General features: G+C 34.8%; 1 protein-coding gene across 15 annotated transcripts in view; it reads left to right on the top strand.

Annotated features, from left to right (window-relative positions):
• DIAPH2 (diaphanous related formin 2) overlaps positions 1-18,980 on the top strand; it is a 919,875-nt gene that overhangs the window by 215,895 nt on the left and 685,000 nt on the right. For all 15 annotated transcript variants that reach the window (XR_008616350.1, XR_008616349.1, XM_055081634.1 and 12 more), the window contains 3 exons: positions 13,803-13,877; positions 13,956-14,025; positions 18,282-18,418. Coding sequence is in view for 13 of the 15 variants with exons in the window: in XM_055081634.1 (XP_054937609.1) it covers positions 13,803-13,877; positions 13,956-14,025; positions 18,282-18,418 (282 nt within the window). In the remaining 2 variants the exon portion in view is untranslated. The remainder of the gene's footprint in view (positions 1-13,802; positions 13,878-13,955; positions 14,026-18,281; positions 18,419-18,980) is intronic.

Raw genomic sequence — 18,980 nt, forward strand, 5'->3', positions numbered from 1 at the left:
CTAGAAAATAGTAAATTCAGAGTAGTTATGTCAAATTGTATGCTTTCTTTTAAAATCTTGGTCAACAATTTGTATTAACAGCAACCATGTTGGCTCATTTAGCTAAGTTGGTCCCATAAATATTCAGTGACATTGAATTTTAGTTATATAATATTAGCTTCAAAACAGAATTTTAACTTAAGGCAGATCCAATATTATATCTCATAATAGAACCAAACTAGATCTATGTGTCCTATATTATTTTCAAAAAGAAAAACATAGGAACAGCAAATACTGACTTGGGTTTCTGAAGTATTGTTTCATTTGGGGAAAATGTTAGAGACATTAAAGTAGAATAAATGATGGCTCCTATGTTGGTATTTATTTTATTATTATATGATATAGGAAGCTCCACCAAGGCAATGCATTTTCTCATTTAAATGATGTGTTTTAAATTTGAAAACCAATATGTATATATAATAATTGTCTAAAATAATTAGAAACTTGTAACTGGATATGTAATTATAAAGGTATATAAAATCTAGCAGCAGAGTCTAGGCACAATAGTTTAATGGATTTCTAAATAGATGGTGGACTTCTTTCCATTTAAAAATATCTTAACATGCATTTTATTGTATTTTCTGTATATTCTAAACTAGCCTTGGGAAGAAAAAGCTTATAAATATGTGTCGTTTGAGATATTTTTATTTTGGTTTATATGAATTAAGTTAACTAAAGGTCTTGGACACATACTAGAATTTTATATACTTATTATTATGGGACTATTACTAAAGCAATTGCAGCTTTCAGTAAGAGGTGCAGATATCCCAATACCATTAAGATGAGGGTAAAAATACAAGCTCCAAGTAAGGCGGGAACGTGGTAGTTTTCAAAAAGTCTAGGACAATGTCAGGTAGTGATTTGAGTATAAAATAGTTCCAATTTTCCCCATAGCCAAGGGGAAAAAAGGCAGAGTATTGACAGACATAGCTGTTATCTGATGAATGACAGTGCATTTATTTTTCAGGGAAGGACATTCTTTCTGATTCTAAACTCAGAGAATTTTATTTTGTGTTTCTTTAAACGAGGGGTATTGAACAACACAGTAGAGTGAGTCTTTGATAGTTTTCCATAAAGTACAGAGGATTTCTGTGGATGTCCATTTCCTCCATGGGGCCTTGAGTTTAAAAAAAAAAAAAAAAAACCACAAAGTCATATTTCTACAAAGACCCAGAGTAATAGTACTGGTATACAGCTTCCCCATAATCCAAGCTGCTACCAAGGTGTACTTGAGTAATGTCCCTGAGGCTCTCCCTCTGGAATATCTATCATCTCTGCTGGACTTTTGATAGGAGCCGAATAGCTGACAATTCACAATTAAGATGCCAGCTAGCACCTGGAGCGCAGGTATTCTGTGTAGTCGATTGAAAGAAGATCCATGTGCACTAGATAACAGTGTTTGCTCTATGACCCCAGCAGTTTGATTGGTGTTAGATAATGGGCAGCTAATTTGGGGAGATGTCCCACCTGGTCAGTAAAGCTGTAGGTGTGTGGCCTCTCACATCGGGCAGTTTAAACCTGAAAATCTTCTGTTGAGATGGAATCCATGAAGGGAGAACATAGAAGGCAGTATAACTGTACTTTGAAAAAGTAAATCAGCTTCAAGTGAGATAGCTAGCTTAGTAGTCTGCCATATGAATGTGAATCTCAAACCTTCATACGCTGAGAATCAACCCACTCGTATTTGTTAGGTCTGTTCTGCAGCACCCAGCTTACTGAAAATATGCAGATTTGGTCTAATTCTATTTTGGAGGGTGCTGCCTGAGTACTGAGTATTGCTATAGGTTTTTTTTAGGGCAAGGCTATGGTACCATACCACCCTTGATACCAACTTCCAAGAGAGTTACCTGGATATAATTTCTTAAATTGGTGCATTCAACATTCATTCATCAAAAAGTAAACTGGAGTGTTAAATGGATTTTAAAAAATTGAGTTATCATAAATTTCCATATGTGAATTAGCATTTGTCAAAGAATAAGAATACCCTGAAATGAATCCAGCACTAAAACTATATTAAGCATTTTTCTTTGATATAGAAAATGCTTAAGAATTTTGTAGTGTTGTTGAGGTCAACATTATAAGCATCAATTAAAATGGCAAAATATTTTAATTGTAAGTGGTATGGGACATTGCCCTAGGGATATTCTCTGACCTTATGACATGTTTTGTATCTTGAAAAAAACTGTCAGTTTATGTCCTCATCATTACTTTCTCCCAGGAATAGAATGCAGGATACGCTGTGCTGTGTTACCATGTGAGCTTTTCATTAATTTTGGTTTCTGCTATTATTTAGTATTGTTTATAAATGACAGAACTGATTTTACATGTTGGAATCGTGTGTTTGCTGATGACAGTAGTTTGATGCAAGCATTCACCTTCATGCATTTCTCAACTCTTTCAAATGATGTTGGAAAATTGGAGTAATAAAAGTTAAGAAGAGACAGCTATAGAGGAGTTAATTTCGAGGGGCAAGAACAAATTATACATGCATATGGATTTTTCAAATATGTGGCTGGAAATTTCTGAAACATATTGATAGGAGGGATGCTAGATAAATATGAATTATCAAATAGTACTGTGGAGATACAAGCACCATGCTGAACACATACTGTGGAGCTTAGGTAAGCGCGATTCTGGACTTAGAGCACCCGTCCATCTATTCAAGGATTTGGCTCTGAGCCCTGTGTATATGATTTGGGGTCATCTTTGAGACTCCTTGTTCATCACACTTGCCCATTTTCTTATTTGCCATATCTCTTGCGTAGTTTTTACATTTCCATTGTCAATACTCTAGTTCAGGCCTCATTCCATTTGCAGACAGGAATTGACAGAGGAACTGATTGTCCAGCAGAGTTCACTGTTCACTGGGTTTGTTTGTTATAGCCAAAGTGAGCAAGGCAAAGCACAGAGGGATAGAGAAGTTAAGGAAGTTAGCCGTAAGTGTAGAGGAGGAAAAAGTTTTACTTGACCCTCTTAGGGTCCCTGGCTGGGTCTGAAAATTAAACTGACAAAGGTTAACAGGAGAAAAGCATACAAATTTTACTGAATTTTTACGTATACATAGGAGCCTTCACAAGAGGAGGAAGACCCAAAGAACTGAACAAAGCCAGAAGCTTTTATGCCTTTTAGACAAAGAAAAAACAAATTTGTGAGAAATTGACAAGACAAAGGGATTTGGGCTAGGGGTAGTAAATGGTGAAGAAGTAACTAGGACGATAAGGATTAGTTTAACAAAGTTTATTTATACAGTCTTCTGCATCCTCAGTTCCCTGCCTCGGATGATAAGAATGCGTTTCCTTCATGTGGTACATACAGGCAGGATGGGTAACTTTTACATGGGAGATTTATCTCCTGCTTTCATGGAAGAAGGGGCTGGGTTGGGGAGCAGTGAGGTCAGAGTGACCTTCTTGGTTCTGCCCTTTTCTCTGACTCCTTCAGCTTAAGATATTTATTATGCCAGGGTGCCATATTTTGGGGTATTGTGTTCTGAACTCCATCGGAAGCAATCTTAAGATGGCTGACAGCTTCATTAGTGCTGGGTAAGGAAGCAAGTAAGGCTAACCAAGAACTGTTATTCCCAAATTAAAGTTGAATGGCTCCATTTCTTCCAGGTGCTTCCTAATACTTGATTATTGTGTCAGGCCAAATATCAACTAACAATTGCTACATTTTTTTCAAGTGGATGTTTACAGATCTGTGCTTCACTGGTATGTCTACAATCTATAATAATGAGTTGCAATATGGCAGGGCTCTGCATCTGTGCTGAGCAAGTTAACTATTTTATTTATTGGTATATGGGAAGAAGAAAGAAAGTATATTTTTGGATATCCCCAACGCGTTTATTATCTAAAGTTTCCCTTGCTTCTTGATAGAATCCGTAATAAATAATTTTAAAAAATCCCTCACTGATATTGCTTTCACATCTAAATATACACATTGATGATATTTGAATATATTTTAACTTTCATCCAATATTCCTTCATGAAAGGAAAATAACCAAAAAACTTGTAACCACTAATTGGTGATATATTTGTTAATTGTTGATAATATAGTTGAATGGGAGGTATGTAAGGACTGAGGAATGATTGATTCCAATCCTGGTTTTGCCATTAACAAGCTCTGTGTTCTAAAACAAGTCAATAAAAATCTTTATTTTCTTCATCTGTAAAATGAAGGAGCCAATATGGAGTAACTTAGTTTAATTTCACAACCAGTAAAGCTACTCTTGTGAGTGCATGTTCTTTCGTAGAGGTTTGTTTATAAATGAAGATAAAACCTTGTTGTTAATTTAAGTTGTGTTTGTTTCGGTTTTTAACTGTTCCAATTGAAAAGAGAGTCGTTGCATTTTTGAAGGAGGTCAAAGTTACTGGAGCAGTTAAAGCATTATGCTTTCTTTAAAAAGCATTCGTATGTTTTGAAAGACTTATCAAATATGTAACTTTAGGAGTGGCTATGTTTCTAGATTTTTCTGAAAGTGAGTGCAAGGCAGCTTGAATATAGTAGAAGGCTAATATTTCTTTCTTAGAGGCTTTATACTGCATTGTAATCCTATAAAGGTTTTATCTGTATGTCATATACAGTTATTATTATTGTTTTGTTGTCATTGCTTTAGATGATTTATATCACTGTGGAAGAGAAAAATAGTGAGTTTTTTGGTTTAATTTGTGTTAGATAAGCCTTAACAATTCTCGCGGGGTTTAATGTGGGGTTATTAAAGATTTTGACTGTTCACTGTTCAATGATTATGTTTTGAAAAAATTTATTAAAGTTGGATGTATTAAGATGTTTAACTATATTTAAGAGTGCACATATGTAAATACAGGTACACACATAATTTCCATAGTGTCTTTCTCAGTTTTAGGAGAAGGGGGTTTTAAAATATTATATAAAGATAAACTAGAAAAGACCAGAAATTTACCATTACAGATCACATTCTGAGACAATAAAACATTTGAACTTGCTGAGATTTTTTGACATCCACCATGAGGACCCAAAGAAATGGTTCTTTGTGGTTTGGTTGCAGTTATCCTGTGCTAAAAATATGCAGGAACATTAAATTTCTTTGATCTTTGTCTACATAGCTATCACACTCTATAATGAGTCTTTAATTATATGTTTTTGGAACTGCACCTGGTAGGTGAGAAGGACTGTTGCATTTCTGTTGTTCAGTCATCAAATAGCAATTATCTTTCAACTCTCCTTACCCCTGTTACCATGAAAGAGCATTCATTGACCTTCTCTGCTGCCCACCAGAAGCAGTTAGTATAACATGCAGATTGGTGTAGGAAAAAAGGAAATGTGTGGCGGTATGTGCTAATACCTCTCTGTTTTCCTCCTTGCGTTCAAAGAACTTCTTACCTTATTCACAACAGATAAACTTGGTGTCAGCTCTCTTTCATTTCCAGGGTTTATAAATTAGGAATGTGATTTCCTGGAGTAAGTTCATTTTAAAAAAATTCCACTACTGAAAGAAATTGGATGTCCTGTGGAGTGTGTGATAGAATTTTAACTTTATTACTTAGCTTAGGAAAATAAACCAATACATTTTTCTTGTGGAAGTTAACATTTTATTATAAGTTTGACTGGTTATATCACTAAGAAGATGACTTAAGTATGCTAACATAATTATATTCACAATTTCAAACATATGAAGAAAATTTAAAATATGACTGGCTTTCGCTTGAATATTTGGAATGCTCTTTCTCCCTGCTTCCCCTCTATTTACTACAGATTAAAGACTATTTTTAATTTCACGCACATTTTTGGTACATTTTGTTTTCATCATTACATTAGGCTAAGACCATCTCTTATATTTTTCTAAGAATACTTTTTAAAGGAGGGTGGGGAGGAAAATATTCTTTGTTTGATAGCCTTTTGGGCATTTTAACAGATTTGGACTTAAGCCATTACGACTATCTCCAAAGTATTGATAATTTTGAGAGCTTAAGAAATTGATTTTAATAAATAAGGAACTTTTATCCTTTGAGGGAGAATTTTACTTAAACTGTTGCCCTCAGGAGATTTTTATATGTAACTCAGGCATTTACAATTTGTTGTGAGCAACTCTTAAAAAAATGTGTGAGTAGCATGAAGCAGAGCAGGATTTTTCCAATGAGACCTGATGGGGAGAATAAATGCAGCCAGGTAAAACCCTCTTAAGCAAAAAACAGAGGATATAGGGAAAGATGGAGTGTCTTCTTTGGTGTTTTCTAAGGAAATTGTAATCTGTTTCAATACTGAAGTCAAAACCACTGAGAGCTGGAAAATTGACATATTCAACCTTTTTATGAATCAGGTGAAATAACTGGTCAGTGAATATCATGCCTCAAAGGGATTTGTACAAATGTCTGGAAATGGCAGTGTTACAAATAATAGATATTCTAAATTGGTCAGAAATAGTTCATGTACTAATCTACCATGATGAACAGTTTCGAAGGACATTGAAATGCCCAAGGGTATTGTATTTACTTTCATGTAGACAGACCTGAGTGGATATATATTTTTTAATCTGGTTAAGACCAAGGCAGTCATAGCGTATACAAATCCATGTTGTTTTTGTTGTTAACATTTAACTTTTTCACGGATGTATGTTATTGATAGCGGAATTATCTATGACGTTGATTTGGCTGAACAAATTATCCTTTGAAAAGGCTGAAAATACTAGGTTTTTCTTGGCTACTGTTTGGAGATATTGATCTGTGGACTGAAGGTATGATACTGTTTGCATTGGGTTGTGCATTGGTTTTAATCACCCAGCACCCTTTTTCTTTCCATAAGGACCTATAACTAAGGTTTGGTTTTAATTTCACTGAAAACATTATATTGGCAACATTGGTATTAAAATGAGATGTTTCCCTGGTATTAAAATATGTAAACACCATTTGCAATCATCTTTAAAGTCTCCTCAACCCTTTGAATTAGTTGTTTCATGTCTTAGAATTTTACCAATTTTCTCAATTCCCCCAAGAAACTCTGGACTATCCTTCATTTTATTTGATGTTCCAGTGATTTGGGTTGTAGTATGAGATTACACATGGGAATAGAACACCATTAGAGAGAAATAAAATTCTCTGTACAGAGCACATAACCCTCTATACTAGCCTTTAGCACTGTACAAACAGTGATAAAGGGATGACATGCCTAATATAGGACTTCAGCACATGAGACCAATTGCCTTTACTGCTTATGGGACTCAGGATAGAACTTCCTAATTTTAGCTTTAAGCCTTTTGAAAGAAAGACGTGAATCTGGACAGTCTAATTATAAATGTGCATGTAGTCACTACTTCCTGTTATGTCTGTATTGCATATAGTATACTGAACTCATCCGTCCACTAATCTGATTTTAACTTATATTTACATGAACTGTAATTAAATAATTCAGAGTCTGAATATCCAACTTACGGATAAAAGGTTGAAGTTTTTGGAATCTGTGAAGGATTTTCCTTTACATTTATGTGTGAGGGAGCAGAACATCATTTCCTCGTAAAATAGGCACATTTATAAAGTTTTCCTCACTTTGTTTTGCCCTGGAGAGCTAGAGAGGGGAGAATCTTGCTTTCTCATGGACTTAGGGTTCAACGAATCCTCTGATACTTTCATTAAATGTAAGATTTTCTTTCCTTTGATCATGCCAATCAGTGTAAGTGGGCCCTTTAAAAATAATGACCTCAGAAGTTCTGAAAGCCTAGGGTAGATTTCTGTTTTAAAACCTTGATATATTTTGATATCTTTCTGTCAGAATTATGCATGAACTATAAATAGACCTCTCTCTCTCTCCCCACATCCCCCTTCCCCCACCATTGTAATTTCTATGTCTATTTCAATGTGAATTGGCCAGCATTAATATAGTAATGAATATACACAAAGTTGAATAATAGCAATAAGTTAAAGAAAGCACATGATGTGATATGAGTGCCAACTATTTAAATTATGAAATCTTTTCCAAAAAATCAATCAATAGAAGTTTAGTGTCTATTTAGATTCTTCTGCATATTTCATACAATTAAAATACTTTTCAGTAAATGAATGGATGAAATGTTATTACGTGTTAATATTTTTGAAAAGGAGTCTTTAATTTATGCCTAAAATCATACTGTATTTTGGACAAGAAGATTTAAAGAGCATTCAAGTTTTTGATTTTTAATATTTTCAGAAATATCTTAATACAAGTTCACTGTGCACGATTTCGTTTAATAGTCACAAAGGCCTTCTGGGGTACAGGTACTATTCTCATCCCTATTTTAAAGCTTAGAGGTTTTAAGTAACTGATCAAAAATAACACAGCTAGAATATGACAGAGATGGGATTGGAACCTAGATGTGTCTTCTTTTAAAGCTTATGCACTTAACCATGTCACTCTGCGATCTCACAGAGATATTCCATTGATGAATGGAGGGTTATTTTTCTGACCTTTGAGTAAACTTGGGAAAAGATCTCTAATTTTTAACTTCTTGAGCAATATAGGGATGTTGGACTGCCTTATAGATATAGCCACACCTTTTATATCTAAGGTCAGAAAATACTGTCTCATTGTGGGTCAGTCCTCTTCGTCCCTAGAAAAGTTTCCTGGCTTCTTTTTCAGAGTTCAGATCTAATCTTGGACTCTTGCTCACTCGTATGTTAACTGTCCTCACTGATCTTTCTGTTGTTTTTGTTTGGGTGGTTCATTTGTTCCACCTGGTCCCCTGTCAAGTCATGGTTACAAATATCACCATGTATTTGTAGCATGTGAAGACAGCTCTTTAACGTAGGTAACTTGATAACATAAAATCACCAATATATTAAATACCAAGAAATGAGATTACGGAATCACCAATATGTTAATACCAAGAAATGAGATTACGGGCTATAGCCCATCTTAAAAAAAAAAAAAAAGTATAAGCTACATCTGGCTCTGTTCTTTCCAATAAGCTGCCGTACCTAAATTTGATTGGAAGTTTTAGTTGGAGTTGCCAGATATCTTTCTTTAACAGTATTTGGTAGATTTCTTATGAAGCTTAGGACTTTGAAAGACAAGAAAAATGTGGGTTGAAAAGTACCTATCACACCTAAATGAATGAAGTAAGCTGTTAAATAATATAAAACATGTAATTCTGTGTCTAGACATAGATAAGTAGGTTTAAGCCCAATACAGTTCTGGAACAACCACTAATTCTTCTTCAATGAGTTATTGCTGGAGCCATGAGCCAGATGTTACAGGAAACCATGTACTGGTCCTGTTAGTAATTTCTAATGGTATGATTGAAATGAACATGGGCTTTGGAGTCAGACCTAGGTGTGTGGGTGTGAGTCCTAGAACTGATACTTGTTGAATGATGTTTTGCAAGTTAGTTAGCTACTTTGCTTCTCAGTTTCTTTATGTGAAAACACTTTTGGGAGTGGCTAAAGTAAAAAAGATTGACAATATGAAGTGTTTGAAGGATCTGGATCAATTAGAGCTGTTACACTTTGCTGAAGGAGTCCCAAATGGTATAGCCACTTTGGAAAGCAGTTTTTAAAAACTTAAACATGCACTTATCGTAAGACCCAGCAATTCTACCCCTAGTTATTTTCCCAAGAGAAATGAAAATATATGCTTACACAAATACTTACATGTGAATGTTTATAGCAGCTCTATTCATAATCAGCAAAACCTGGAAACAACCCAGATATTCATCAACTGATGAATGGATAAACAAATTGTTTTATATCCATATGATAAAAAGGAATGGACTACTGATACATGCAACAACATAGTTGAATATCATAATATTTATGTTAAATGAAAGGAACCAGACACTGAAAGCTGTATACAGTATGATTCCATTTCTAATGACATTCTGGAAAAAGCAAAACTATAGGGACACAAACCAGTAAGTGGTTGCCAGGCAACTGGGAGTAAGGAAAAGGGATTGACTACAAAAGGGGAATGAGGGAATATTTTGGTGTGGTGGAAATGTTCCAAATCTTGTTTGTGTTAGAGGTTGCATGACTATATTTTGTCAAAATGATGAATTTTACTGTATGTAAATCATATCCCAATAAAAAGAAAGGGAAAAAACCTTGTGTTCAGAGTGGTTATGGAAATTATAAGAGATCATCTTCCTCCCTCATTTTTTCTGCTGCTTGGTTCTTCATTATCCTCTGTTGCTTCTGGGTCTCTTAGAACTTTGGGGGCCATGATAAATTGCAATTTCTTATTTCAAAGCCGAGATACTACAGAAAATTTATGTCTTTATCTATCTTTTTCTGCAATCTGAGTCAGATTTTAAACGGAGTGATCAACTATATTTTTATACGTCTAGATATTCCAGTTAGTACTGCATAACTCAGAGCTGGAATTGGCAGACTCTGTAAAATATACCAAATATACTTGCTTTGACTGGATTCCTCATCTCTGTTCTGTGGCAGTGGGAGTGTACAGTATGGTTGGGAGGGTATTTAGAGCAATCTTGAATTTTGAGCCTGGAGTCCTACTTGAGAAAGGCTTCCTCCACTTCTCAACAAACCATTGTTCTATGCCAGGGGTTCTCAAACTTGAGTGAACATCAGAATCACCTGGAGGAGTAATTAAAACACACATTTCTGGGCTCCACCCACAGAATTACTGAGTCACTAGGCCTGGGGTGGGACCCAAGAATTTTGTATTTCTAACAAATTTCCAAATGCTGTTGATGCCCCTGGTTTGGGGCACACACCTTGAGAACCACCGATTTATACTTACTCTGGTGTTGCAGTATCAAAATTCCTGCCTACATACAGTAGCCAACATTTTATTTATAAACCACTTAATCATTTCATGGCCACTTTTGTATTGGGTAAAACCTAAATATATGTATATTTATATATAGAAAAAATATATATATATACATATATATATATATATATGTATATATATATACACACACACACATATATATGTATATATAGAGAGACAGCCAGACAGTAAGCATTTGGCTAGAGGCTACAAAGTGTTTGATGCTTAAAGACAGAGAAATGGCAAGACAAAGGAAAAAAAGGTATGTCTAGCTGTACCCCTTCCTCTTCACCTCTTGAGTGTCATCCTGCTATATCATAATTATTTTATTCCCCTACCTACAGGCTCCTTTTGTACTCCCATTCTCTCTACTTTAAAAGCTCTGAGGACTCTTAGCAGTCCTCCTCTGCACATTGCCCTAACATATTCTCAGTTAAGACTTTTCACTGCCTACTTTGTAATAAATAGGCCCAGCCTCCTCACACTTAGGTTTCATGATTGTATCCAATTTTTTTTTTCAGACCGATAATAATTTTCACTGAATGAAACCAAAGTACCATCAACTGCCCAAATTGAAACAGTCTGGGATGTGTGGGTGACTGATTTCAAGTGAACAAATAGAAATCATGGTCTTGTATCAAACACTTCCCTAGACCAAGAAACAAATAATCCTAATCACTTTAATAGCACTAGGTATAAAAAGAAACGGGTAAAATTTAGAATCTTTAAAGAATTTGTGAGTGTTAAATTTAAGGAAATCATAGATTATTTCATCTTTCCAGATGCCAAAGCAGATACTGAGGGCTGTATATATAAATTTGTTCAGAATTTCTATTATTTTAAGGTTGCTGTAGGGTATTTTCTGCTGTTAGGATATCTGCTGATTTCTCTCTGTGATAGATTAAATACAGTATTTTATGTTTAGAGAGCTGTTGTCCTTTTCTCCTTCTCCCACCACCCCACTGATTATCGAGTCTTTAGAGAAAATAGCTCATTGTACTGGTTGATTACATGCCTCAATTGAATAGTAGCTTGCTGCCAATTATCATTACAATGCCATATTGATTTTGTCTCATTTCCGCTGTGGAAATTAAAGCAGAATTTGTTTAAAATGAGTTTCCATATATATTGTGGATGTGATTGGTTCCGAATATTTGAGCTATTTTTAAAATGTATTTTCTTCAGTGATCTGTTATTTCTTACTGATAGTCTCTTAGAAATTTAGGTCTCTTCTTGATAAGCTTTACCTTAGGTACATATGAAATGTGATTTAAAGACTGTGGAATTGAACTATAGTCATGGTTTAAATATGTAGAGTATAGATTTTAATTATTGCTTCACAGGCATCCTGCTGTATGTTAATTTACGTTTGTAAAGTTCTTGGACAATATGATTCTGCTGATTCTCTTAACCACACAAGTCAGTAAATTTAATTAAATTTTAATTAGAAAATATTTAGTGTTGACTATATGTAATCCATTCTGCTAAGCATTATGGGAGACAGAAAGATGAGTGAGATCATATAACAGTCTTCAGAGAATTTATAATCCAGAAAGGTGGGTAAAGACACTTGTGATATGAATCATAATGTCAAGTAGTAAGAGATGCACAAACACGGGCATTCAAAGGGAAAATAACGCATTTGGATGGAGGACTTACAGGAAAAAAACATTAATGGAGGAATTGACAGTCAAGTTGAGCCTTGATGGGTTGGGAGAGATGGAGTTGGAGTTACCTTCTGGGAAGAAAGAATGAAAAATGAGGTCAAGCAGGGAAATGCAGGGAAGACTCCAGGAAAGAGAATATGTCTGATTTTTATTGGAACATGTGGTCTAAGGCCTGAGGCTAGAAAGGTAGGTTGAGGCTTGATCAGAATCAGGACTTGAAATGTGTTAAATAGTCCAGAGAAAATTTTTGGACAGAAGACTGTGGTAATCTGGCATTTTATAAAATGAAGAAAAGAAAAGAATGATGCTGCAGAGACCCTAGTTGGGAGGCTTCTGCCATACTAAAGGAAAGGTAACTAGGGCTAAATTAGAATGGTAGACAATGAAAGGGGGTCATTCTAGAAGTAGAGTAGTAGTAGGGTCATGACAATAAGTCAAATCAAGTTCTCCATGATCAGTCTTCAAGTCTTTTGTCACACATGAGACTTCATCTCCTGCCATTCTTGCTTCCAAGCCTGCTTGTTCAGCTGTGACCACACAGGTCTCCTCACAGATCCTGGAACATTCCAAGCACACTAGCTACCACCTCAGCACCCTATTTGCTTTTATTCCCTCTATTAGGAAAGTCCTTATTTCCTTCAAGGCTCTGCTCAAATATCACCTTATCAAATAATCTTTCTCTGACTACACATTAAAAAATAACATCCTGGCTCTCCTTATTCCATTTGCCAAGGTTTATTTCTCTTCATAGTACCAAAGCATTGACATTTTATTATATAGTTATTTATTTATCCTCTGTCTCCCTTTTAGTAGATGGTAAGCTACATGAGGGTAGGGGCTTAGTTTGTTGCCAGTTATATCTCTATCACCTAGAACATGCCTGGTACTTAGTGGGAACTCAATAAATATTTGTTAAATGAATGAACAGAATAAATGCAAAGGTGAAAGAGGTGGCGGATCAAGAAATTATGCCAGTATTTCAAGTCTGAAGGATGCAAGGGGTAGTAGTATTATTATCAGAATATGGAAGAGGGGAAGAGGAGTTGATTTAGGAGAACAGAGACGTAGGAGAAGAGAAATTTGGCTTTGTAAATTCAGGCTTAAGTATTCGACACTGGTGAAACAACCAAGGCAGTGCTGTAGAATGGGCAATCTAAAATGTGAAGAGAAGTCTAGGATTGAGGTAAGGATCTGAGTCATCCCCATAGAGTCAATACTCAAAGCAATGGGAGTGGAAAAAAGAAGGACAAGCAATATAAAGACAGGATTAACAGATCTGAAAATCAAAATTTAATTTGGGATATTTAATGTTTTAATTATATAAACTTATTTATACTTTTTTTCTTGTTTATTTAATAGCTGGGTTAACAACTTTGGCCATGAAGGTCTTGGACTCTTGTTGGATGTGCTGGAAAAGCTTCTGGACAAGAAACAGTAAGAATAAACATGAAAAAAAATCACCACGGGGGACATTTTTAAGCACAACATAATATGTTTTTTCCTTTTATTCAGGCAAGAAAATATTGACAAGAAGAATCAGTATAAACTTATTCAGTGCCTCAAAGCATTTATGAACAATAAGGTAAGTAGTATTTATTTCTGCCTCTGTCGCAAAAGGTGAGAACTTGCCCGACAGACGCTATGAAACAGGCAAAATAGTGGATGCTTACTCAGTTTTCAAAAGGGTCTTTATAATGCAAATCATCATGAGTTTCATTTAAATATTATTTAAAATATACTTTGCTTCACAAACTATTTATTGGCAGGTTTTTGCAATCATGCAAATGTATAAGTCTTGTTCCCAAATCAGATAATACTCTTTTTTCCCATGGTAGTAGGAAAATTTAAATGGGATAGGTTGAATACCATTTCCTTACAGAGAGTTTTTATTCTAATGTAAAGGACAATTCAAAGCTATGATTTGATTTTTTTTTTTTTTTTTTTTTTTTTTTGCTGAGAACATTATAAGGTTAAGATTTTTCTTTCTTTTTATGTTCAGTTAATGTCAGTGAGTTAACATACATAAAAGACATTTCTGGCACATACCAGGTTTTTTTTTTTTGTACCTGTGTGATACCAGTTGCATTATGAGGGACTCTAGGAATGTCAGACAAGGGTTTTTCTTCTAAAAGTAGTCTTTGCTCAGGTTATGAAGTTAAAGTCATTTTTTCTATAAACTTGTTTTGTTACTCTCGTATACATGATTTGTGCTATATTCCTATAAGTAAAATGCCACTGACTAATTCACTAATTGAATAATTCCCTTTAGATGGTGTTTTAATAATCTCAAAATATTTATTAAAAATAACTAATTATAACAATAACCCAAAACTTGCCAGAAGTGAAATATAGCTATTAATAGCCAATGCAGTAAGATCATCTACTTAAGTAATCTGCAGTCTTTCTTAAGTGTGTGGGATTATATATAAGTATGTGTATATTATACACACATGTATCAGCAAAGAATTTTTTGGCATGTGGAACAGATGGATGCTTGCCAATTGACATGAGTCTCCCGTATAGAATATACTAATTGTGCTGTTCTTGGAAGTTTCTTCCAGAAAGATTTCCATCATTACTAGTACAGAATTTCTCAACTTCTGAGCTCTTAGTCTTTGGTGACAAAGTTATGCAGAATCTGATACCTAACAAGAAAGCAGTTAATGAACATTGCTTCTCCACAGCTCAAGATGGATCTCTTTTTTCAATTGAGGGAAACAAAGAAATAAAGGAAAGACAACACAGTACTAGAAATCAGGAAATATAGTCCATGATTTGCCACTAAGTTGTGTGGCCTTTAGAAAATCATTTGACCTCTCTGCCAATCAGTCCCCTCACCTGTAAAATTAGGACTCTGATCTAAATTCTTACTGACTTGAGTAGTCAACTCTTACAGCTTTCCAGGATATAACTGTAATCAGTATAGTTACTAGAGAAAGTGACATTTCCTGTAGAGCCTTTTCCCACGAGACAGAAGTTGATATGTCCATACGTAATTATTTACTACTTAAGAGTTTGGCAGTTTTGAAGAACAAGATTTTTTTTTTTTATTAGAGTATAGTTGATTTACAGTGTTGTGTTAGTCTTAGGTGTACAGCAGAGTGATTCAGTTATATGTATACATGTATATTCTTTTTTAGAATCTTTTCTCATATAGGTTAGTACTACTCTGTATTAACAGTGAAATCTGACAACATTTCATTGGAACAAAATTGCCATTTCAAGCTAACCTTTAGTTAAACACCACACATTTGAATATTTTCATGGTTCCTAATTTATCTTCTAAAAGAATTCAGTGTAGCATTCCATATGCTATGCAGTAGGTCCTTGTTGGTTATCTATCTTGTATGTAATAGTAGTCTTCTGTGTGTGTTCATCCCAAGCTTCTGATTTATCCCTCCCCTCCCACGTTTCCCCTTTGGTAACCATAAGTTTGTTTTCCATACCTGTAAGTCTGTTTCTGTTTTGTAAATAAGTTCATTTGTTTCTTTTCTTTAAGTTAGATTCCACATATGAGTGATATATGATATTTGTCTTTGTCTGACGTACTTCACTCAGTATGACAATCTCTAGGTCCATCCGTGTTGATACACATGGCATTATTTCATTTTTTTAATGGCTGAGTAATATTCCATTTTATGTATCTACCACATCTTCTTTATCCGTTCCTCTGTCGATGGACATTTAGGTTGCTTCCATGTCTTGGCTATTGTAAATAGTGCTGCAATGAACATTGGGGTGCATGTATCCTTTCGGGTTATGGTTTTCTCTGGATATACGCCTAGGAGTGGGATTGCTGGGGCATGTGGTAGTTCTATTTTTAGTTTTTTAAGGAACCTCCACACTGTGCTCCATAGTGGTTGTACCAATTTACATTCCCAATAACAGCGTAAAACATGATAGTTTAACTTAGATTATTCTATACTAAGATTAGGCTTTAGTTAAGAGCATGTTAATGTCTTGCACCTAGGTGCTAGGAACATGAGTAAATGGTAGGTCTTTTAAATTATAGGTGTGTGAAACAATGGGCATAAAGTACACGTTCAAAAAAAATATATATATATATATATATATATACAGTAATATATTTCGTGTTGGAATAAATTGTCATAATCAAAGAATGAAACTTTCATCTGAAATGACTTATACATCAAATTTGCTGGCCCTGAGGAGTTTTGATTACCTACTTCAAAAACTCTTTTTGCTTATACAATGCATGTAATATTAGGATCATAAAAAGCAACCCATTGTCCCTTAACTTCCATTGCTGTAATATTGCTCTGATGTTTAGATTGATGGTTTTCCATCATTTCTCATATCTTCATTTTTCTTTTGAGCATGTCCCTACACATTACAAACTACTTTTAAATAATAAAATGGAAATTTGAAAAATTAAATGATTTCACTCTCAGTCTAACTGATTTTTAAAGTTATTTTAAGTTTGGTAATTGCATGGTAACCATCTCTCTCAGTTTTACACATCACTTATTTTCCTTACTATTTATTATTTACCAGCTACCTTTATACTTACATAGTCCTGTTTTTCTTTGCTTCTTTTTAATCTCGTCTCTTCCATTTCCTTTTTCTTTGTCTTGTCTCTGTAAACTTCCTTATTTATTATGACCTTGAGTAAAGTCATATTTAAGAGCTTTAGCTATGTTTTTTTTAGTCCTGAATTCTTTAAGAAGATAAATTAGGAACCATGAAAATATTCAAATGTGTGGTGTTTAACTAAAGGATAGCTTGAAATGGCAATTTTGCTCCAATGAAATGTTGTCGGATTTCACTGTTAAACTGTAAAAAGAAGCAAACATATTTCATAAGAAATCTGAGAAATACTTTGTGGGACAAAGGTCAAAGAAAATATTACCTTCTTCATGTAGTGAAAACCTGAGTTTTGGGCTTTCTTCAACATTTTTCTACCTAGTCATTCTTATGATGCACATTTGCATGCATATATTCAAGCCTAGAAAATAAATGCAAATGGTGTCTGGCTTCTCTGCCTAGTTGACTGTGACACTTCGTAAAAGCCCGGCTCCATTTCTTTCTGTTCATAACTTTTGTAATGCAGCACAACGGCTTGAAAGAGGGAGGCTAAGAGAGAGAAGGTATGGGAAAAATCCATACAGAGGTCTACTGCTTCTTCTGTGTTTTTTTTTTTTTTTTTCGCGGTACGCGGGCCCCTCACTGTTGTGGCCTCTCCCGTTGCGGAGCACAGGCTCCGGACGCACAGGCTCAGCGGCCATGGCTCACGGGCCCAGCGGCTCCGCGGCATGTGGGATCCTCCCGGACCGGGGCACGAACCCGTGTCCCCTGCATCGGCAGGTGGACTCTCAATCACTGCGCCACCAGGGAAGCCCCTCTACTGCTTCTTTAACTGGCATGTAGTATACAAAAGAGCTTTTCAACGTTTTACCCTTTTTGTTCAACTTAGTTTTCCATACAAACATATTGGAGAATTTAACCATGAGTTCCAGACATCTCCAGGGAGACCCAGTGACATAAGTAGAACTGCTTTAGAAAATCATATCAGTATGTGCTTTACATATTCGTCTTTGTTGAGAAAATATTGATTGTTCCCATATTTCTTCCAAATTTTTATGGAAGTTTTAGGCAGGCTAATGGAGATCATATCTGACCAAAGGACCAAAACTCCAAGATGCAGTCATTTCCAATAAAAAACAAACAACTGCATTTGAAGAACATTCATCTAATTAAGTAGAACCTCACTGTGGAGGTACTGGTTTTTAGAAAATCATTGTTTAGTTGCTTTTTAAAATTAAAGATGTGTTCCAAAAACATTGTGAATGAAAGTTCATTTTTTAAAATTTTTTTCAGTTTGGATTGCAAAGGATTCTAGGGGATGAAAGAAGCCTTTTACTGTTGGCAAGAGCAGTTGACCCCAAACAACCCAACATGATGACTGAAATAGTAAAAATACTTTCTGCTATTTGTATTGTTGGAGAAGAGAACATGTACGTATTGCTCTATTATTATATTAACTGCATAGAAAATGACACTTGAGAAATTAACAAGTCCTACTTTTGTGCTGTTTCTTTTGATAACTTGCATGAAGATAGTATTAAACTTTCGGAAAAAAATATTGGTATTTTTACCTTATCTATTTGAATATTAGCTTTTTTTTTTTTTTTGATTCTTTGAAAAATAGGTTTAAAAAGATAGAATCCTAATGGGGAGTTCTTCAAAGTTGGATATTCAAAGTGAATGAATAGAATTTTGTCTAGTTGAAGGTAAAGCAATTATTAGAAAAGTGGGAAAAGGTCAGTTAGGGAGTAATTTTGGCTAAACACACACACAGGCACATACATATACATACATTATACAACATACACCCTCACACATGCACATCACAAAATTTGACTTCCTTAACTGAATTAACTAGATGCTTTATTTTGTACTATAATTTTTTTTTAACATCTTTATTGGAGTATAATTGCTTTACAATGTTCTGTTAGTTTCTGCTGTATAACAAAGTGAATCAGCCATACATATACATATATCCCCATATCTCCTTCC

This window comes from Physeter macrocephalus, chromosome 21 (genome assembly GCF_002837175.3).
Source record: "Physeter macrocephalus isolate SW-GA chromosome 21, ASM283717v5, whole genome shotgun sequence".
Lineage (NCBI taxonomy): Eukaryota > Metazoa > Chordata > Mammalia > Artiodactyla > Physeteridae > Physeter > Physeter macrocephalus.